The 23,366-nt window shown below is 42.7% G+C and overlaps 1 protein-coding gene across 1 annotated transcript in view; it reads right to left on the bottom strand.

Moving 5' to 3' along the window:
- The window catches only part of LOC141125202 (uncharacterized), a 54,182-nt gene that overhangs the window by 7,008 nt on the left and 23,808 nt on the right, over nucleotides 1-23,366 (bottom strand). Inside the window, exon 3 of the mRNA XM_073612301.1 lies at nucleotides 7,725-8,123. Coding sequence (XP_073468402.1) covers nucleotides 7,725-8,123 — 399 coding nt within the window. The remainder of the gene's footprint in view (nucleotides 1-7,724; nucleotides 8,124-23,366) is intronic.

Genomic DNA, 23,366 nt, shown 5'->3' with positions numbered 1-23,366 from the left:
AGATTTTATGGATGTAAACACCTAATTTCAAAAATAGGCTTAGTCATGAAAGGGTTAATGTACAGATCATGCACAGAGGGAGGAAGAGGGGGTTAATAATCAAGTCAAAAACAGTTACAAAAGCTTTTTTGCTTCTGGTTTCTCCCTCTCCCTCCTCCACAACTGGATACGCTTTCTACATTTTAGACTGGTTTCTAACCTTTTTTACTGCTTTAGTCCAGCACTTCCTTCTTTCTGGCCTAGATGAGAATGTTGTAGGGTCCCCTTCACTGCCTACAGGAATGTGTGACATATACATCTCAGGAGGCAGCGGGGCCCAATGAAGTAAGTTTACTAATAGGTGCAAGTGTGCCATGAGATTCTGACATGTGCGGGGAAACAAGGCATACAAAGATTGGTTGCAAGTCTATGTTGGGTCCCAAAGAATTGGCAGAGACCTTTGGCACAACTGCACAGGATATGCATGATGGATTCTGATACAGAAGAGGAAAGATGGAATGAGAATATTGAGAGAATGAATTTCCTCTTTAAAGTTATATTACCCCTTTATGACACGGTTACACATAAATACGACATCCAGGAGGTGGGCTTTAGGTCTGGTTCACACCTGCATTTTTTAGTGCATTTTCAGTTTTTCATAAACATATTACAGTCCATTTAACATGGTTTCCTATGGATCACATTCACATCTGTGCATTTTATGGAAAGGGCCATGGACTTTTTTCTGGTTTTTGGTTCCATAGACTTCAATGGATCAAAAACATGTATTGGAGAATGCAAAATGCACCTGGAATATGCAAACTGCAACCTGTACTAGACATTTTGCAGATTTGTACTACAGTCCATTTAACCTGGTTTCCTATGGCACACGTTCTGTAGTGCAAATCTGAAAAATGCAAAAAGCACTAAAAATGCATAGGTGTGAATCAGGCCTAAAACCTGGGTTCCCCATATAAACACTATATTGCCAAAAGTATTGAGACACTCCTCCAAATCATTGGATTCAGGTGTTCCAAATCACCTCCATGGCCACAATTGTATAAAATCAAGCACCTAGGCATGCAGACTGCTTTTACAAGCATTTATGAAAAAATGGGTTGCTCTCAGGAGCTCAATAAATTCAAGCGTGGTACCATGATTGGTTGCCACTAGTGCAATAAGTCTATCTGTGAAATTTCCTTGCTACTAAATATTCCACGGTCAAATGTCATGCCCTGTACACACGGTTGGATTTTCTGATGGAAAATGTGTGATAGGACCTTGTTGTCGGAAATTCCGACCATGTGTAGACTCCATCACACATTTTCCATAGGAATTTCTGACACACAAAGTTTGAGAGTTTGCTATAAAATTTTCCGTCAACAAAATTCGTTGTCGGAAATTTCGATCGTGTGTACACAAATCCGACGCACAAAGTGCCACGCATGCTCAGAATAAATAAAGAGATGAAAGCTATTGGCTACTGCCTCGTTTATAATCCCGACGAACGTGTTTTACGTCACCGCGTTCAGAACAATCGGATTTTCCGACAACTTTGTGTGACCGTGTGTATGCAAGAAAGTTTGAGCTAACATCCGACTGAAAAAATCCATGGATTTTGTTGTCGGAATGTCCGATCAATGTCCGACCGTGTGTACAGGGCATAAGTGGTATTATAACAAAGTGGAAGCAACTGGGAACAACAGCAACTCAGCCAGTCAATAGCTACAGACCTCCAAACCTTGTGTGGCCTTCAGATTAGCACAACAACAGTGTGTAGAGAGCTCCATGGAATAGGTTTCCATGGCCGAGCAGCTGCATCCAAGCCTTACATCACCAAGTGCAATGCAAAGCATTGGATGCAGTGTTCTCTGGAGTGACGAATCACACTGTTCTGTGTGGCAATCCGTTGGATGTGTCTGGGTTTGGTGGTTGCCAAAATGGTACTTTCCTGACTGCATTGTGCCAAGTATATTTTATAAAAAAATTCCAAGAGGCTCTAGTCCCTATTCTTGATAGTACTTTCAATTTAATTTCCGCTACATGTTCTTTTCCTTGACAATCACAGGAAGCCCACATTTCTCTTATCCATAAAGATCACGCTGAATGCTCAAGTTATCGTCCTATTTTCTAATTAATGTGTCTAATTAATGTGGATCTGAACATTTATGCTAAATTATTCGCAGATAGACTCCAATTGGTCATTCCTTTAATCATTAGCTTAGATCAAGTTGGTTTTATTTCTACCCATGAAGCATGGGATAATACTATTAAAATATTATCTCTTTTCTCTTACTGCCAGTCATGCGATAAATAAGCAGTGATCCCGGCATGTGATATTTACAGAACCGGCAGCCGCCGGCATCCTTAACAAGTAAACAACCTGGTTGTTAAAGCGTGGACTGGAGCCGCGTCCTTAACAGCCAATAAGTCATCAGTTCCCCGCTGACAGCCGAATTAAAAAAAAAAAAATGCTAAGGGAAAAAAAACGGCATGCGGTCCCCCCAATCCATACCAGTCCCTTAGGATCTAATATGGATTTTGAGGGGAACCCCGATGCCAAATTTAAAAATATATGGCATGGGTCCCCCCTAAAATCCCTACCAGACCCTTGTCCGTTCATACAGCCCAGCAGTTCAGGAAAGGAAGGTGATAAGCAGGCACCCCCCCCCCCCACCTGTACCATACCAGGCCACATGGGGGGTTGCTTTGGGGTGGGGGAGCTCTGCCCCTTCCAAAGCACCTTGTCCCCATTTTGAAGGGGACAAGGGCCTCTTCCCCACAACCTTGGCCAGTGGTTGTGGGGATCTGCGGCGGGGAGCTTATTGAAATCTGAAAGCTCCCTTTAACATGGGGGCCTTCAGATCCTGCTCCCCCTTGTGAATAAGTATGGGGTACAATATTCATTCACCAAAAAAAAGGTGTAGTGTAAAAAAGTAGGCAGATTTTGACAAGTCCTTTATTTAAAAAACAAAAAATAACAAAAATGTCCCCTAATGTAAATCCATTGTAATCATGACGCCTGCTGCCACTTCCAACACAAAAAAGTAAAAAAAGAAAAAGGTCAGCTCCCACTGAGGCCTCCTGCTGTCTGACAACATCGCCGTCTGACAGTTCCTAAATAACTAAGGGGCAGGGCCACCCGGTGACGTCATCGGCCAGGGGGCCACATGTTGAGGTACCTGATATGGTTCAGGATGGGGAGTTTGCTCATCCTCTCCCTTTCCTGACCTGCCAGGCTGCATGCTCAAATAAGAGTACAGTATGGATTTTGGGGGACCCCATGCCATTAAAAAAAAAATTATGGCCTGAGGGTTTCCGTCAAAATCCATACCATTAAGCTATTCCAGGGTTACAAAAGCATAATCCATCTAATCCCAAATTAATCCTGGAGAGAGACACAATTGAAATTAATTCACCGTGCTTACATACCCTTTCTTTCTGAAAAATCCAACCAGCGGTCTGCCCTTTGCCCGCTCTGCTTGAATCCAAAACCCTCCTTGGCACACCGCCCATGGTTATGTCCTTACATTTCAACTTTCTGGGATCAAGTTATATCTTTCTACTGTCACCCTCATTCAACTTCCAAAGGGGTCAATTCCCAATTCTGATGCTCTTCAGTTACTGGAACTTCCCACCTTGCTCCCAACCGCCAACCCTCCGAAAGCAAGAGCACACCTTCTGGATCCTAATCTGTCCCATAGTAGCCCGGAAATATATCCTAAAACAATGGACTACCTCCAAAAATCTCTCTAGTCAAGCGGGAACTAACTCTACTAGTATACCGAGAGAAACTGACATCAGACTCATTCAACGACTTCCTTCAACAACTCTGACATCAAGGAGCCCCCCCCCCCCCATAATGCCCATAATTACCTTGTCCAAGGTAATAGGTTATGCATTCCTCCATATGTATTGACATTATTGGTATGGTTTACCTCTATATACATAGTTACATAGTTAGGTTGAAAAAAGACACAAGTCCATCCAGTTCAACCATAAAAAATAAATAAATAAAATAAAAAATATCGTACAATCCCCAGCAGAGCATGCTCCAATTTACTACAGCAGGGGAAAAATTCCTTCCTGATCCCCCAAGAGGCAATCAGATCAAATTTACCTATAAATGTTAGTACCCAGTTATATTATGTACATTTAGGAAAGTATCCAGGCCTTTCTTAAAGCAATCTTTTGAGCTAGCCAGAACCACCTCTGGAGGGAGTCTATTCCACATTTTCACAGCTCTTACTGTGAAGAAACCTTTCTGTATTTGGAGATGAAATCTTTTTTACTCTAGACGTAAAGAGTGCCCTGTGTCCTCTGTTTTGACTGTAAAGTGAATAACTGAACACCAAGCTCACTATATGCACCCCTTATATATTTGAACATGTTGATCATATCCCCCCCTTAATCTCCTCTTCTCAAGAGTGAATAAATTCAGTTCCTTTAATCCTTCCTCATAGCTGAGTTCCTCCATGCCTCTTATCAGTTTGGTTGCCCTTCTCTGCACTTTCTCCAGTTCCCCGATATCCTTTTTGAAAACTGGTGTCCAAAACTGAACTGCATATTCCAGATGAGGTCTTACTAATGATTTGAACAGGGGCAAAATTATCTTTCTCTCTCTGGAGTCCATACCTCTCCTAATACAAGAAAGGACTTTGCTCGCTTTGGAAACCGCAGCTTGGTAATGCATGCTATTATTGAGCTTATGATCTACCAAAACCCCCAGATCCTTCTTCACTACGGATTCCCCCAGTTGTACTCCCCCTAGTATGTATGATGCATGCATATTCTTAGCCCCCAAGTGCATAACTTTACATTTATCAACATTAAACCTCATCTGCCACACAGTCGACCAATTAGACAGTGCATTGAGGTCGGCTTGTAAATTGGAGACATCCTGTAAGGACGTTATTCCACAGCATAGCTTGGTGTCATCTGCAAAGACAGAAATGTTACTTTTGATCCCAGACCCTACATCATTTATAAAGATATTAAAAAGTAAGGGTCCCAACTCAACTTGGGGTACACCACTGATAACCTTAGACCATGCAGTGTAAGAATCATTAACCACTACTCTCTGAATTCTGTCTTTTAGCCATTTTTCTATCCATTTACAAACTGATATTTCCAAGCCTGTAGACCTTACCTTACACATGAGCCGCATGTGGGGAACTATATCGAACACTTTTGCAAAACCCAAGTATACCACGTCCACAGCCACCCCTCTGTCCAAGGTTCTACTTACCTCTTCATAAAAGGAAACAGGTTTGTCTGACAACTTCTGTCTTTCATGAATCCATGCTGTCTGTTTGCTTAAAATATTTCTTTTCCAGCAAGAACTCGTCTATGTGGTCTTTTATTAAATGCTCCAGTATCTTCCCAACTATAGAAGTTGAACTAACAGGTCTATAGTTACGTGGTAAAGACTTTGAAATATATATTATTTTTTTGGTAAAGACTTTATATATAATTTTTTTTTTGCTAATGTTTGTTGTATTTTTAAAAAAGATGAAAACCAGTGTATCCCCCCCCCCTCTGGGTTTTCCACACTCCTTATATCTTGTAATCCTGATTTCTTCAATAAATTCTATTGAAAATAAAATCCATACCAGAATCCATACCAGAATCCATACCAGCTGTCAATGAGGAACCATGTTGTTTACCGGTTGTTAAGGAGCAGGCTGCCGCCCGCTCCTTAACATTGCGGAATCTACTAGAGGTAGTAGAAATGCCAGCTGCCTCCAGGCATTATGCTGCATTATTGTACTCCTAGGTAGATATCTAATCTATCGATGCTATATGTGAAGTATTTTTTTTTTTTTTTTTTTTTCAAATACTTTATTCGCCATTGTCCTAGTGCATTCATCAGAGTACTGTTTAATTACCATCATCAGCCTGGGATACATTTTTATATTCAGCAATTTTTTTACCTGAATATATCAGAAAGTTTCCAGCACACGGGTTAACAATCCGGATTGTAATTTTTTTTAATGTTTTTGTATGTAATGAATGTATGTTTTTGTACGGAATGAACCACTTCAGCCCTGGAAGATTTGGCTGCTTAATGACCAGGCCATTTTTTTGCGATACAACACTGCGTCGCTTTAACTGAAAATTGCGCGGTTGTACCCAAACAAAATTGACGCCCTTTTTTTCCCACAAATAGAGCTTTCTTTTGGTGGTAATTGATCATCTCTGCGGTTGTTATTTTTTGTGCTCTAAACAAAAAAGAGAGTGACAATTTTGAAAAAAAAAACACAAATATTTTGTACTTTTTGCTATAATAAATATCCCCATTTTTTTTTTTTTCTCAGTTTAGGCCGATATCTATGCTTCTACATATTTTTGGTAATAAAAATCTCAATAAGCGTATATTGATTGGTTTGTGCAAAAGTTATAGCGTCTATAAAAAAATTATAGCGTCTATAAAAAAATTTTCTTTTTTTACTAGTAATGGCGGTGATCAGCGATTTTTATCGGGACTGCAACATTATGGTAGAGAGATCGGACACATTTTTGGGACCATTGGTATTTATACTGCGATCAGTGCTATAAAAATGCACTGATTACTGTGTAAATGTCACTGGCAGGGAAGGGGTTAACAGTAGGGGGCAATCAAGGGGTTAACTGTGTTACCTAGGGAGTGATTCTAACTGTGGGGGGATGGGACTGCTTGGGTGAGGAGAGCGATTGTTGTTCATACTTAGTATGAACAACAGATCGCTCTCCTCACCCCTGAATGCACGGAGATCTGTCTGTTTACATTGACAGATCTCCGTTCTGTCTCTGTGTGGAGCAGTCGCTGGTGCCCAACAATCATCGAGACCGCCGGGCAAGTGCATCTGCAAAAGGCGAGCCGACGTATAGCTACGACGGTTCGCCCAGGGGGGCCAACCTGCCGTAGTATAACTGCGGTGGCTGGTCAGGAAGGGGTTAAATTGCTTGGTTACCAGTGTCTAACTTTTTGACAGTGTGCTCTTATCACCGTCTTCCTCTCCCTTTTTTTTGTCTAAATTGTTTGAGGCACAACCACACCCTACAGGTGAGTCAGTGAATTATTTTACCCCTCAAACTCCCGGTTTATTTCGTCTTTTTTTGCTATTATGCTGTATTATCACATGTTTTCACTACTAAAATACTGCATGACTTCATAAAATAGCTCATGCAATAGTTTAGTAGCAGTTTTTAGTGAATGCCAAAAAACTTTTGAGGCTGAGTGTTATCTTACTGCAAACTCGTATGCGGTAAGATACCACTTTGTGAATGGAGCTCAATATTTCCAAAAGTTGGTGGCCACCTTTTGCACCCTCTAGTCTATACAGTTAAAAGTACGTGGACACCCTTTCAAATGATTAAGTCAAGGTCTTTCCAATGAGTGATACTTTAATACTACCATAATAAAGTACTACTGTATTAAAGTATTGGTTCCCTGAGATAAGGCCTGTGTAAGGAATGTGCATTCTGTGTATAAACATGCAATTGTGTCCAAAACACTTATGCATATTTAAAGGAAAGGAAGCCTTTTCATTTGATCACCATGTCTATGACTAGTGGGTTACATACACACATTTTCTGCTTTCCCCACTCCTGCAAGAACTGTGAATCATTTAATTACTAATTTATTAGCAATTTTCTAAGCAGGTGAATGACATGCTAGGTTTTTTCCAACTTTTCGTAATTATTCTCTAATATTGCTATAGTACCTATACTGAACATTACATTTAGAAGTTATGTATTCTTACCATCTGGTTTATTATTGTGGACTTGTAACAGAGTACCATTTCCTTGTACTATGTACAGTGTGGGTATTTCAGAAACAGTCTTACAGACATACAGTCCTTCATCTTCCTCTGTGATGGATTCCAGTGTCATCATTGCTGTGTCATTGGTAATTACATAAGAACTTCTGTTTTGGTTCATCACTATAAATATAGTCGTATTATTTGGATGTGTCCACAAGCCAGTTGACAAGAGAGTTCCATTGTCATGCCATGGATGTGATTTGTTGTATTTTCTCCATTCCACTCTGATCCTTTGGACATCTGTAATATTCCATCTACAAGTTAGAGTGACAGACTCTCCTTTATGTATGTTTAATTCATTTGGAACCTGGGTGATCATCAGCTTTCCAAAGACAAAATCTGTTAAACCAAAATGCAGATTTAGTTAGTAGTTGAACTTGTGAAAAAAAGCCTACTTTTTTAGAGACAGAGATATATAAAGTAAAAGTGATTAAAGAATAACATTTTGCATAGTATCTATAGAGGCAAGTACATAGCCATTATTGTATCATTTGGAAAGTGCATCAAAAGTCATCAAAATACTGTTGCACCCTCTCCTAAACAGGGACTACTATCTCAATTTAGCCATGGATGGCAGTCAGCCCAAGCTGGATTTGTAGTTTATTTGTTCACCTGGTCTACCCCTAAATTCAGTGGAGCTAAAGTTTCTCTCTGCTGCCAGTAGGTGTAACTAGTGCCTCTGGCAATGGTATGAGCTGCCATAGTAAGATTGAGTTACGAATATTTATATTTTCTTCTGTCAACTAGTAGGAGGTTTATTACTACTGGTCCATGCTGGAAAATTATATAAATATTTGGGGCTGGCCATGTGAGCTCTCTCTTCCCCCAGGCTGTGGCCTGGGTAGTTGCTGCTGAAATGATCTATCCTGTTAGGCTCATAGCCTGTCTACCAAATACTCTGGACTGGTAGTTAGGGCTAAAGTGATCCTGGGTTTTTTACCCTCCTCGGCACCCCCTAATACATACCTAAACCCTGTCTCAATCAAGCAATGTGCATGAGAGCAGCGGCTCTCCTAGGTCTCTCCCTCCTCACTGGCTGAGAGACAGCAGCGGGAGCCATTGGCTGTCAGTCACAGCCAGTGCGGAGGGAGTGGGGGCACTTGGAGGGGGGAAGAGCCCAGAACACCGGCAGGGGAACTGAGAAGAGGAGGATAGGGTTTGCTCTGTGCAAAAATATTGCACAGAGCAGGTAAGTACTGTATGACATGCTTGTTAAGAAATAAAAATGTTGCCTTTTCCTTGTCAAAAGAAGTTTATTGAGTATACAATGTTATAAAGATACATAAAGTAAGTTTACAAGGATCTATAAAGTAAGCTCATTGTTTTACAGTAGGGTTTATATAGGTAAATATCATGAAATTTCAAATATTAAACATTGGGTTCACGTAAACCTAAATTAAAGATGTATATCATTTCCTTAGTTACTTTTGTAGGTATTTAAATGATTTATACCTACTATACATATTGTTTACAAGTAGAGTGTATATAGGTCAAATAAATTCTGATAATGAGCTTTAATCGTAAGGTGGAGAAAAGGAAAGAGAACGAAGAAAAAGGGTTGAAAGGTAGAGGTATGGTCCACAAGATTGTCCCGCTCGTCAGTTTATTATTCTTTTTAGTTCTCTTTGAAGCCTTAGAATGGGTGTCTCTGTAAGTCATTTAATCTGTTACCATGGCAACAGGACAGAGTCATTGAAGTTTGACAGGAACTGTTGTTTTATCCAAGGATGCCAAAGTTTTTCAAATTTTGGAATTTGATTTTGATCGATGGCTACCATCTTAGCATGGGCAGGGCCGGATTAACATAGGGGCTGATGGAGCTGCAGCTCCAGGCCCCTGCCTTAAAATCGGCCCTCACAGCCAGCAGTATAAGCCTGATTTCTCATGTCCATAAACTTCTCTGGGACAGGAGAAGCTGTGTGTAAATGTAGGGGTGTCTGGCTGCATCTCTGTTGGCTCACTGTGGTTATTACAGTGTCACAGTGCACAGTTCCCCCCTACACAAATGACTCTGCCTTCCCCCTCCCCTCTCTCCTCTCTCTGTGTGCAGTGAAGGAGCCGTGTGGTCTGGGAAACAGAGCAACTGCAGCCGGTAGATAGAAGGTGAACACATATCTGAGTGATAAGCTTCTGACCATCCAAGTGTGAGCTCAGTGACTGGACTCTTATCTCCCATCTCTCCCCCTCTTTTACCTTTATCTTCAGCAATGGCTGTTATAACTGCAGTCAATATATAGACTCGGCTCCTTGTGCTTTTAGGTGGGTTCACACTGCTTTGCTGTGTTTTGGCCCATTGCTGGTGTATCCGCAGTTTTCCTGCGTTTTACCCACAGTCCTATTGATTTCTAAACTGCAGATACACAAGCAGTGCGCCCAAACTGCAGCAAACCAGTGTGAGCCCAAAGGCTGTACACACCCCCCTCTATAGAACTTGGTCTGATCAATACTCCTGGCATTCATTTTACACACAACCATACCATCCCAGATGAGGAGGGGTGGGGGCTCCAGGGATTTCTTTGACTATGCAGGCCCTGTCCCTTCTACCCATCCTGGAAGAGTCCTGGAGGGAGTGGCAGGCTGCTGGTGGCAAGTGGCACACTGTATCTGGTGGCAGGCTGCTAGTGGCAAGTGGCACACTGTATCTGGTGGCAGGCTGCTAGTGGCAAGTGGCACACTGTATCTGGTGGAAGGCTGCTGGTGGTAAGTGACACACTGTATCTGGTGGTAGGCTGTGGTTGGCAAGTGGCACACTGTATCTGGTGGCAAGCTGCTGGTGGAAAGTGGCACACTGTATCTGGTGGCAGGCTGTGGTTGGCAAGTGACACGCTGTATCTGGTGACAGGCTGTCAGTGGCAAGTGGCACACTGTATCTGGTGGCAGGCTGCTAGTGGCAAGTGGCACACTGTATCTGGTGGCAGGCTGCTGGTGGCAAGTGGCACATTATCTGATGGAAGGCTGCTGGTGGTAAGTGACACACTGTATCTGGTGGTAGGCTGTGGTTGGCAAGTGGCACACTGTATCTGGTGGCAGGCTGCTGGTTTCAAGTGGCACACTATCTGCTGGCAAGTGGCACACTGTATCTGGTGGTAGGCTGTGGTTGGCAAGTGGCACACTGTATCTGGTGGCAGGCTGCTGGTGGCAAGTGGCATACTGTATCTGGTGGCAGGCTGCTGGTGGCAAGTGGCACACTATCTGGTGGAAGGCTGCTGGTGGTAAGTGACACACAGTATCTGGTGGTAGGCTATGGTTGGCAAGTGGCACACTGTATCTGGTGGCAGGCTGCTGGTGGCAAGTGGCACACTATCTGGTGGCAAGTGGCAGACTGTATCTGGGGTCAGGCTGCTGGTGGCAAGTGACACGCTGTATCTGGTGACAGGCTGTCAGTGGCAAGTGGCACACTGTATCTGGTGGCAGGCTGCTGGTGGAAAGTGGCACACTATCTGGTGGAAGGCTGCTGGTGGTAAGTGACACACTGTATCTGGTGGTAGGCTGTGGTTGGCAAGTGGCACACTGTATCTGGTGGCAGGCTGTTGGTGGCAAGTGGCACACTATCTGGTGGCAAGTGGCACACTGTATCTTGTGGCAGGCTGCTGGTGGCAAGTGGCACACTGTATCTGGTGGCAGGCTGCTGGTGGCAAGTGGCACACTATCTGGTGGAAGGCTGCTGGTGGTAAGTGACACACTGTATCTGGTGGTAGGCTGTGGTTGGCAAGTGGCACACTGTATCTGGTGGCAGGCTGCTGGTTTCAAGTGGCACACTATCTGGTGGCAAGTGGCACACTGTATCTGGTGGTAGGCTGTGGTTGGCAAGTGGCACACTGTATCTGGTGGCAGGCTGCTGGTGGCAAGTGGCATACTGTATCTGGTGGCAGGCTGCTGGTGGCAAGTGGCACACTATCTGGTGGAAGGCTGCTGGTGGTAAGTGACACACTGTATCTGGTGGTAGGCTGTGGTTGGCAAGTGGCACACTGTATCTGGTGGCAGGCTGCTGGTGGCAAGTGGCACACTATCTGGTGGCAAGTGGCACACTGTATCTGGGGTCAGGCTGCTGGTGGCAAGTGACACGCTGTATCTGGTGACAGGCTGTCAGTGGCAAGTGGCACACTGTATCTGGTGGCAGGCTGCTAGTGGCAAGTGGCACACTGTATCTGGTGGCAGGCTGCTGGTGGCAAGTGGCACACTATCTGGTGGAAGGCTGCTGGTGGTAAGTGACACACTGTATCTGGTGGTAGGCTGTGGTTGGCAAGTGGCACACTGTATCTGGTGGCAGGCTGCTGGTGGCAAGTGGCACACTGTATCTGGTGGCAGGCTGCTGGTGGCAAGTGGCACACTGTATCTGGTGGCAGGCTGCTGGTGGCAAGTGGCACACTATCTGGTGGAAGGCTGCTGGTGGTAAGTGACACACTGTATCTGGTGGTAGGCTGTGGTTGGCAAGTGGCACACTGTATCTGGTGGCAGGCTGCTGGAGGCAAGTGGCACACTGTATCTGGTGGCAGGCTGTGGTTGGCAAGTGGCACAATGTATCTGGTGGCAGGCTGCTGGTGGCAAGTGGCACACTGTATCTGGTGGCAGGCTGCTGGTGGCAAGTGGCACACTGTATCTGATGGCAGGCTGCTGGTGGCAAGTGGCACACTATCTGGTGGAAGGCTACTGGTGGTAAGTGACACACTGTATCTGGTGGTAGGCTGTGGTTGGTAAGTGGCACAATGTATCTGATGGAAGGCTGCTGGTGGCAAGTGACACGCTGTATCTGGTGACAGGCTGTCAGTGGCAAGTGGCACACTGTATCTGGTGGCAGGCTGCTAGTGGCAAGTGGCACACTGTATCTGGTGGCAGGCTGCTGGTGGCAAGTGGCACACTATCTGGTGGAAGGCTGCTGGTGGTAAGTGACACACTGTATCTGGTGGTAGGCTGTGGTTGGCAAGTGGCACACTGTATCTGGTGGCAGGCTGCTGGTGGCAAGTGGCACACTGTATCTCGTGGCAGGCTGCTGGTGGCAAGTGGCACACTGTATCTGGTGGCAGGCTGCTGGTGGCAAGTGGCACACTATCTGGTGGAAGGCTGCTGGTGGTAAGTGACACACTGTATCTGGTGGTAGGCTGTGGTTGGCAAGTGGCACACTGTATCTGGTGGCAGGCTGCTGGAGGCAAGTGGCACACTGTATCTGGTGGCAGGCTGTGGTTGGCAAGTGGCACACTGTATCTGGTGGCAGGCTGCTGGTGGCAAGTGGCACACTGTATCTGGTGGCAGGCTGCTGGTGGCAAGTGGCACACTGTATCTGATGGCAGGCTGCTGGTGGAAAGTGGCACACTATCTGGTGGAAGGCCACTGGTGGTAAGTGACACACTGTATCTGGTGGTAGGCTGTGGTTGGTAAGTGGCACAATGTATCTGATGGAAGGCTGCTGGTGGCAAGTGGCACACTGTATCTGGTGGCAAGTGGCACAATGTATCTGGTGGCAGGCTGCTGGTGGCAAGTGGCACACTGTATCTGGTGGCAAGTGGCACAATGTATCTGGTGACAGGCTGCTGGTGGCAAGTGACACACTGTATCTGGTGGCAGGCTGCTGGTGGCAAGTGGCACACTGTATCTGGTGGCAAGTGGCACAATGTATCTGGTGGCAAGTGGCACACTGTATCTAGTGGCAGGCTGCTGGTGGCAAGTGGCACACTGTATCTGGTGACAGGCTGTCGGTAGTAAGTGGCACACTGTATCTGGTGACAGGCTGTGGTTGGCAAGTGGCGCACTGTATCTGGTGAAAGGCTGCTGTTGGCAAGTGGCACACTGTATCTGGTGGCATGCTGCTGGTGGCAAGTGGCCCACTGTATCTGGTGGCAGGCTGCTGATGGCAATTGGCACATTGTATCTGGTGGCAGGCTGCTGGTGGCAAGTGGCACACTGTATCTGTGGCAGGCTGTGGGTAGCAAGTGGCACACTGTATCTGGTTGCAAGTGGCACACTGTATCTGGTGGCAAGTGGCACACTGTATCTGGTGGCAGGCTGCTGGTGGCAAGTGACATGCTGCATCTAGTGGCAGGCAACTGTGGAAAGTGATACGCTACATCTGGTGGCAGGCTATGGGTGGCAAGTGACAAGCTGCATCTGGTGGCAAGTGACAAGCTCAGGTCCCACTGATTCTGCATCATGGTGAGTTGAACTATTTCACTATATATTACAATGTAGTAACTGAAATAATGGAATTTGATCATCCTGACACCATATCAAGCATGGTGTCAGGATGATTGATTTTATGTACTAACACCAGCCATTTGCCTGACAAATCACCTCCACCGCCAATTTCCCCGCCAACCCTGAGACTACATCCCCCACCCTCATCTTTTTTTGGGAAGAGGGGGTTGTCTCTGAATGACAGTTTGGAAATGTGGTCTCCCTATGTTGCTGCTGGTGAGAGACCGCATAGCAGGTGGTATTGGTGGTGTTGCTGCTGCTCAGAGGCTGCACAGCTGATATTACTGGTGAGAGTTTATTTAATTTGTTTTAGCGAAAAATTGTTTGCATTTTCATTTTGTTTCCATAAAAAGGCCCACCAAAATCCTCAGCACCAGGCCCAGGATGCTCTTAATCTGGCCCTGAGCATGGGACATTGTATTATTCATTCTGTGAATTGTTTCTGCTAGTACCAATGTAGGAGATTTCCATGCCTTGGCCACTGTTTGTTTTGCAGCCGTTATTAGTTGGATCATAAGTTTGAATTGAGAGAGTGTTAACCATTCCGGTTTTAGATTAAGTAAAGTTAAGTATGGATCTGGTTGTATTATTTTTTTAAATATTTTAGATGCAATCACGAAGACTTCCTTCCAGAAGGTTTGGATTACTGGGCACGTCCACCATATGTGTAAATATGTGCCTATTTCTGGGCATCCTCGAAAACAAAGAGCTGAGGTATTAGGTGAATATTTTGCCACTCTAGCGGGTATAAGGTACCAGCGAGTTAGGACTTTATAATTTGTCTCCAGTGCTAAGATGTTGGGTGAGGATGACTTAGATGTGAGCCATATGTTAGACCAGTCCGTGTCTTCTAAAGTTCGTCCCAGGTCCTCCTCCCACCTCTGAACGTAAGAGGGTCTATTAAGATTTTCTACTCCATATAATTGATTATAAAGTGATGAAATTGTACCTTTAGCAAATGGATCTTTTGTACAGATTGATTCAAAAATGGATAATTGGGATAATGGTGTATCCCCCTTTAGGAATGGTGTATAGAAATTTTTGATTTGGAGATATCTGAATATCTCAGAGTTTGGTAGATCATATTTTTCTCTAAGCAATGGGAATGAAAGGAATGATTTAGATGCTATGAAGTCATTTAGTGTCTGAATGCCTGATGTTGTCCAAGCTTTAAAAGAATTTGGGTAGATCCATGCCGGATAAAAGGCCGGATTTCTGATAAAAGAAAGGAGAGGATTGTGTGGAGATTGTAACTGATATTTGGTTTTTAGTTTATCCCAGAGAGATAAGAAGTGTTTAGTTATGGGATTATGAATTTTAAAGCGGTCTTTAGGATCAAGCCATAATAAATTTGATATTAATAGAGGGTCATTTTCTGAAGCCTCTATAAATACCCATAATGGGATTTCCTGTTTTGCATGGTATTTGGACAGACTGGCCAAATGTGCTGCTCTGTAGTAGTTAGTAAAATTAGGGTATCCCAGGCCTCCTTTATTTTTGGGAAGATGTAGTGTGTGTATAGGTATACGTGGTTTAGAAGAGCCCCATATAAACGAAGTTGCTCTTTTTTGTACTGTTCTCAAAAAATAGGAAGGAATTGGAATAGGGAGGACTCTGAATAGATAAAGCAATTTGGGTAGAATAGTCATTTTGATTGCATTAATCTTCCCTATCCAGGATAAAGGAAGTTGCGACCATTGTTTTATTAGATTTGTGATCTGTCTTAATACAGGAGGATAATTGGTTGAGAATAAGTCAGAATGAGATGCTGTTAAATGAATTCCAAGATATGGGATTGATTTTTCTGCCCATGTGAATGGGAGTGCAGCCCTAGCCGGGATCAATTCCATGTTTGTGAGTGAAATATTAAACACTAGGCATTTCTTAGGATTAATCATAAGGCCGGATAGGGCTGTAAATCCATCAAGAGCTGGTATTAAGTTAGGACCAGAGACCTGTGGTGATGATAGAAAAAGTAATATATCGTCTGCAAATATACATAATTTGTGTGTAATACCTCCTACTTCAATGCCAGTTATAGTTTGGTTTGTTCTGATGTATTGGGCCATGGGTTCGAGTATAAGGGCAAATAATAAGGGAGATAATGGGCAACCCTGTCGGGTACCTCTTTCGATATTAAAGGCTTCAGATTTGTATCCAGCATATTTTATATAGGCTTTGGGTTTATTATATAATGCTTTGATCCATGTTAAAAAGTGGGGTCCAAAACCCCATTTTTGTAATGAATATTGCATATATTGCCAGGATACTGTGTCAAATGCCCTCTTAATATCGAGAGATAGAAAACATAAAGGGATTTTCCGTTTTTTAGCAATATGTGCCAATAACACTGCCCTGCGTATATTATCGCCTGCCTGTCTATTTGGCATGAAGCCTACTTGATCTCTATGTATTAATTTTCCTATAATGCTATTGAGGCGTTTTGCTATTATTTTTGCTAATAATTTAATATCGAGGTTTAACAGAGAGATAGGCTGATAATTCACACAGGAAGTATCATCAGAAAGGGGTTTTGGGATCATACAAACAATTGCCATTAGTGTTTCTTGCCAAAAAGAATGTCCATCTAGAAGTTTGTTAAAAGTTTCAGTGAGAATGGGAGAGAGTATTTCTGAGAATGTTTTATAGTATAAAGCCGAGTAGCCGTCTGGGCCTGGTCTTTTGTTAAGTTTTAGGTCTTTTAGGGCGTTAGCAACTTCATCTATAGTTATAGGCTCATCCAAACTGCTTTTTTGATTCTGAGATAACTCAGGTAAGGTTATTTTTGAGAAGAAGGATTCAGCCTCTGTAGGATTAAATTCATTGTTTGTCTTGTATAAAGTTGCGAGATGTGAGTGAAATTTATGGACTATTTTAACTGGATTACAAGTGTAAACATTTTTTGATAATTTCAAACGTATTGGTTTGAAAGATTTGTTAGTTGAATTTAATGCCCGAGCCAAATATGTACCTGGTTTGTTCGTATTCATGTAGAAATTGTGTTTGGAGCGTTTGAGGGATTTATCAACTGAGAAATAGATCGTATTCCAATCTAGATTTTTCCAGATGAGATTTTGTACTCTGAGATGGATTATCTTGAAATGATATGTAGGCTGCATTAAAATTGAGTTCTAGTTTTTTTGCTAGATTTTTGCGTTCCCGTTTAAATAGTGCCATTTGTCTTTGTATTGTACCACGCAAGACAGGCTTATGAGCTTCCCACAGTGTTATTGGGGAAATGTCTGTTGTATTATTAATTGATATGTATTCCTTTAAAGCTTGTTCAATGGCCATCTGATGTAGTGGGTGTTTGAGCATTATGTCCGGTAAGTACCACGTTGGGTCATGCGCTTTTGGTATGGCTGATGCTATAGTAGTGTATACTGCATTATGGTCAGACCACGGAATCGGAATTATATCTGATGCAATAATTTCTGGTATCATTCCTATTGTTAGAAAAATATGATCTATTCTGGTGAAGGTTTGATGAGGGTGCGAGAAATAAGTGAATTTCTTTTTCATTGGGTTACTTTCTCTCCATGAATCTACCAGATTGTATTTGGAAAGAAGTTGAGAAAAAGGTAATCTAGAGGTTATTTTGGATGGTGTAAAAGGTGATTTATCTAGAAATGGGAGGAGGACCTGGTTCGAATCCCCACACATTATCACTGTTCCTATTTTGTGTGTATTAATCACTTGTAATATATGTGAGAGGAATGGTGTAGGTTGTTTGTTAGGAACGTAGTAGGAAATCACCGTGATTGCTGTATCCATTATATAACCCACGAGTATCAGGTATCTACCTTCTGGGTCTTTAATTTCTGATGATAAGGTGAATGGTGTGGATCGGTGAAATGCAATTAGAGTTCCCCTTTGCTTGGTACAGGCAGAAGCCGTGTAAATTTCTTGATAAAAAGGAGAAATATATTTTGGAGTAGAATCTTTGGTGAAGTGTGTTTCTTGGAGGCATACTATGTGAGCCTTCTTGTTATGGAAAGTACGGAAGGCTTTGGTCCTTTTTTGAGGGACATTTATTCCCTGAACATTCAGGGAAAGTATATTCAGTGGTGCCATGGCAATAGATCAAATAGTTTTTGACTTACTTTTTGTTATGCAGAGCTGACTGCGCAGATCAACCTGTGTGGACTGAAGAGATGAATAGATAGAAAAGAAACCAGTGAATTCTGGAGTAAAGAGTAAACAAAAAACATATGAGATTAGATGATACATTGTATAAATTATTTTTTGCAAGTAATCACAATTTACCCGTGAAAGAGAATAAATATCTCTCTCAGGGGAATAAGTGCCTTCGTCACACTCCCACATAATATGGTTGGGAGAATGAGGAGGGCTAATGGGGGTACACGGATCTTCCGCTTACAGGAGAGAAGTGCTATGTCAAAAGACATCAAAATGATGTTTCATTAATTGGAGTGCAGAATATAGTTTTTGTTGAAATTATTTATTCCAGGGTGGTTGTATATGGTTAGTCTTGCCCTAGGCTAAATAATTCAGTTAGAAAGGTACTGTTAATAACTTTGGTATTGATGAAGATAGTTTGATTATTTTGGGATTTTAACCCTTTTAGAGTAAACAATTTACATATTTTATTCATATGTAACTGTTTAGATATGTTAACTCATAAAATAGAGGTTGTATTGCTTCAGATTAGAATAAACAAAAACATAATTCTAGGAACTAGTTAGGTAATAATATATTTGTTTTAAGAAAAGAAAGAAAAAGCTTCCATTACTTCTGGATTATTGAATATATTTGTCCTAAAAAGTAATAAATCTATTGTTATTACTTGATAATATATAACTGAACAAGAATTTCCTTATTTCACTTATATATTCTAAGGCTATATGAATCAGAAGTAATAAGAAATATAACTGGAATGTAACATGATACCACACAGTGTGTGACTATCAGAATGCAGTTACATTCAGTTATAAATATAGGTTTTTTATAGAGAACCATCTCTTAGTATAATAAATGAAGAGATATCAGGAATTAGGATGTCAGTCCATTGAATCTTCTTGGTCCATGGATGATGTGGCATAACGGCCTCTTTTGTGAGAATGATGATTCCCATTTTGTTCTGAAATTTTCTGGGTGCTGCCTGAAGGTGAAGATGATGCCATTCTTCTGCGTGTGGGAGTGTTGCTGCTTGTGGGTTCTGTCAGATTTAATTTTAAAAGGGTTTGTTGTAGTTCACCTGCTGATCTGCTTCAGTAAATTGTACCTTGGTAGTTAAATCTGACTGAAAAGGGGAAGCCCCATTGATACATAATGTTGTGGCGTTGCAGTTCCATTAGTTCTGGTTTCATGGATCATCTTTTAGTAATAGTAAGTTGGGATAGGTCAGCAAAAATTTGATAATTGTGTCCTTGAAAATTAAGTTCCTTTTTTTCTCTTGCAGCAATTAGTATTTGTTCTTTCGTTCTGTAATAATGAAATTTTGTGATTATATCACGTGGGGGTCCATCTTTCTTTTTGGCTGTGAGGGCTCTGTGTACTCTGTCCAGTTCTAAATGTTCAATAGGGATATCTGGCTTTAGTTCTTGTAATAGAGCAGTAATAGTAGATTGCAGGTCTGTCACAGTTTCAGGTATTCCCCTTATGCGCAAGTTTGAATGTCTGGCTCTATTTTCGTAATCTTCGAGCTTAGTTTGAAGTATTAAATTCTCTTTTTTTAATTGTTCCAATTCTGTTATATTTACTTGGGTTGTAATTTCAATTTCATCCATTTTTATTTCTAAGGCTGCGGTGCGGTTTCCCAGCTCTCTTATTTCTTTGGTTAGGCTTTTTGTTATTTGGTCTGAGGTTTGTTTTAAAGCCTTATGAAGCATCTTTTCAAATTGTAATAATATTACTGGGGATACTGAGGAGGCTTGTGGAGAAGTTTGTGAGAGGATTTGTTCTGTATCTGACTCAAATGGAGAGTCTTGCTGTGACATTTTCTGTCTGTGAGAGCGCCTTGATGCTGTATATTGTGAGGTGACTGGAGCTGCTTCAGCTGCAGTGAGTGTCTGTGAGCTCTTTGTGAGGTGATTTTTTATTTCTGCCACGGTTTCCTCCCAGTACCATATTTCCTGCCCAAACTTTCACAGTTTGTTCCCTGGGGCAAAAAGGTTCAAATGGATACCTTTTGAGCCTGCAGGCTCCGCTTTGTCCTTCTCTTCTCTCCTCAGCGGTGTGGAGCTCTAACAATGCATGTCTGCTCTGCTAGGCTCCGCCTCCTGCCTTCAAAATGTTGCCTTTTCAACCAATGTTATCTACGGTGTTGCTGGGTTGACCTAAAGGCTCTTTACTCTGTGTAGCTGGACAGGGATCCTGGAATTCTGTAAGCATTTCTCTTGATATCTGGGACCTTGACCTTCCTTCTTTGTGTGATGAGAAATAAAACCTTTAAAAAAACAGAAAGTGACTGATGCCCAATGATTTCTCAGTCCCCCATTTTAGCCACTGACTCAGCCCTGGGGTGAAATGCTGGCCCTCCCTATCTCCAGGGGTACTCCACCTGCTTCTGAAGTCAGAGGTAGAGCTACAGCACAAAGTATTGCAATGAGAATAAGATGTGGATAGGTTAGTAGATGAAGAGGGCATTGTAATGTAATCAATATGAGAATACTGTAGGATGTAATCATAGGTTTCTCTGCACACCAGAGACCCCTATTTTAAAATAAAAAGATGAGAAAGCTATGGCAACAGAGAAGAACAGAAATAGGAGCATAACGTAGGGTGTTGAGGAGAAAAAGAACCAAAAAAAACTATTGGGGGGAATCAAAGGGAAAAAAGGGGACGGGCTAAGAGAGAGGCTGAGAGAGGGGAAGTGGCAATTGTGGGGTTAGTGAAGAAGACCTGCAGACAGTAGGACCATTTTCACAGTAGATTACCATTTTCGCTATGACTGCACTCTACAGTACTATACAACCAAGATGATGGGTGCACACTTATGCCCTGTATACAAGGTCGGACATTGTTGGGACATTCCGACAACAAAATCCATGGATTTTTTCAGACGGATGTTGGCTCAAACTTGTCTTGCATACACAAGGTCACACAAAGTTGTTGGAAAATCCGATTGTTCTGAATGCGGTGATGTAAAACACGTACGTCGGGACTATAAACGGGGCAGTAGCCAATAGCTTTCATCTCTTAATTTATTCTGAGCATGCATGGCACTTTGTGCGTCGGATTTGTGTACACACGATCGGAATTGAACCGATCGGATTTTGTTGTCAGAAAATTTTATAGCCTGCTCTCAAACTTTGTGTGTCGGAAATTCCGACACAAACACGATCTGAATTTCCGACAACACAATCCGATCGCACTTTTTCCATTGGAAAATCTGACCGTGTGTACAGGGCATAATAGTATAAACGTTCCCTCGTTAAATGGTCGCGCTTCACAGTACTGTATAACCAATAAAATGGCCACGCTCCTACAATACACATGGTCTCTCGAAAATGGCCGCTATGCTGTTTATGCATTGAGCCACAGGAAAATGGCCGCCGATTATATTCAATGGGATAGACTATTTAAAGACATCTTTTGTGCCTTCCCATCATCCCCTGATGAAGTCACGTGACCGTGACGCCATGCGTAGGGAAGGATAGTCACCTTAAATATTATTGTGGTTATTGTTTATATCATTGATTTAATTCTATTTAATTTGCATGTGCATTGCTACCTGTAGCAGCACACTTTTTTCTAGGCATTGAAGGAAAGCTTGCCTGTCCCAGGAAGCTGAGGGAAGAACGATCCAGAGTCAGGCGTAGGAGGCTCTGCCTGACCATACCTCCGGGGCCGTTTGAGCCCCTCCTAATTATCCCTGGAGATCTATAGATCTACCCTGTGACTCTGACTCTCATTATTAACAAGAGGGCAGCTCTTCCCAAAAGAAAAATGGTGGGCGGTACTCCCGCCAGCCAGTGTACATGTGCAGCATTTTTCATGCACTCTGCACTTTTATACCAGTGACCTTATCAATTATTGTGGTTATTGTTTACATCATTGATTTAATTTTCAGCTATCCTTGTTTTTTTCAGCTGGCCATCCTATTTGTCCTCAAACCATGAGTCAGTCACCATTTATACAAAAGACCCTCAAATTCAAAGGTGGGAGACCATCATGTGGTAAGTTTCAGGAAAAGAGTGCCTCCCATTGCGGATTGCTTAGAATTTTTTTAGCCCTGCATGCTCATGCTCTCTAAGTTCAAGAGCCACGGAAGGCGGACGCTCTTTGGAGGAACGTAGCCCTAGATGCCACTCCCATTCAAAGGGAAAGTTCCAAGGATGACGTCTTTTCGCTTCTTCCTAGAGCAACACTACCAACCCAGCAAAAGTCCTGCAGCGCATGTGGCGCAATACCTATGCCCAATAAGCTGGTGAGTAAAGACTGCCTGGAGGAGTTCGCAGTTGACAGATAACACTCAAATATCATTGTTATTGAAAAGGGTGGCGTGAGATTTTATGCTGTACTTATTTAAATTATCTATGCCAGGCAGATCGCTCCTAGTTGCCTGTCACTAGAGCATCCTGGCACCTCGGCAGGTGGCGTTTACCCACTTAGTTCCATTACTCTGGCAAGTGGACAGCCTGCGGACGGTAGTAGTTCTTCACCAGAGGAAGGCCCGGAACTGCTTGGCTTCAGTTTTCCCTTCATTGAACTATGGATCAAACTGGATACTATGTATCCAGACAGTCAAGCAGGCCAATTGTATGGCTAAAGTCATATTCACCCTTTCTTCAGAACAGTAAAATCCGGAGAGAAAATCTCCTTTATTTGTCTATACAGGTTTTATCCTCGTTAGAGATTGGGTCGCTTTAATCCCTGCCTACAGTAGATACGATGTTTGAATCTTTGGGCTGCATTTATTTTCTCAGGCAAGTACGGTGAGAGATACCTTATAACAGGAAACCTCTGTGTTGGTAGGAAACTTAACACAGTCATACCAGGAGTGACAGGAAGTCTGTCCTGCTCCCGCAAAAAGGGAAGCAAGGGGATAGGGAATGTTTCTCCTCTCAGCAGGTTCCATTTTTCTAGGCAGATGGGCTGCTATAATGCATACATATCAAACTTAGGGGGTATTTCATCCTGATTCCATTCACAATAAAAAATATACAGGCTTCAATTCAACCCTGTATGTAGTTTTCAAGGGATGGTGGCTAGCGTCCGGTTGTAGATCTGAAGACGTTAAACTTTTTTATCCCCTTAGAGATCTTCAAAATGGAGTCCATTAAACCAGCACAGCCAGATGGCAAAATGTTATTTTTGGATCTTCACGATGACCTAAACATCCCAAAATATTTCTTTCTTCATAATTAGTAAGTTTGCGATCGGCTACACGCATTTCCAGTTTAACAGTCTGCCTTTTGGTCTATGCAG

The sequence above is a fragment of the Aquarana catesbeiana genome, linkage group LG01 (assembly GCF_042186555.1).
Source record: "Aquarana catesbeiana isolate 2022-GZ linkage group LG01, ASM4218655v1, whole genome shotgun sequence".
In the NCBI taxonomy this organism is placed as follows: Eukaryota; Metazoa; Chordata; class Amphibia; order Anura; family Ranidae; genus Aquarana; species Aquarana catesbeiana.
This window is presented reverse-complemented; position numbering and strand designations above follow the sequence as displayed.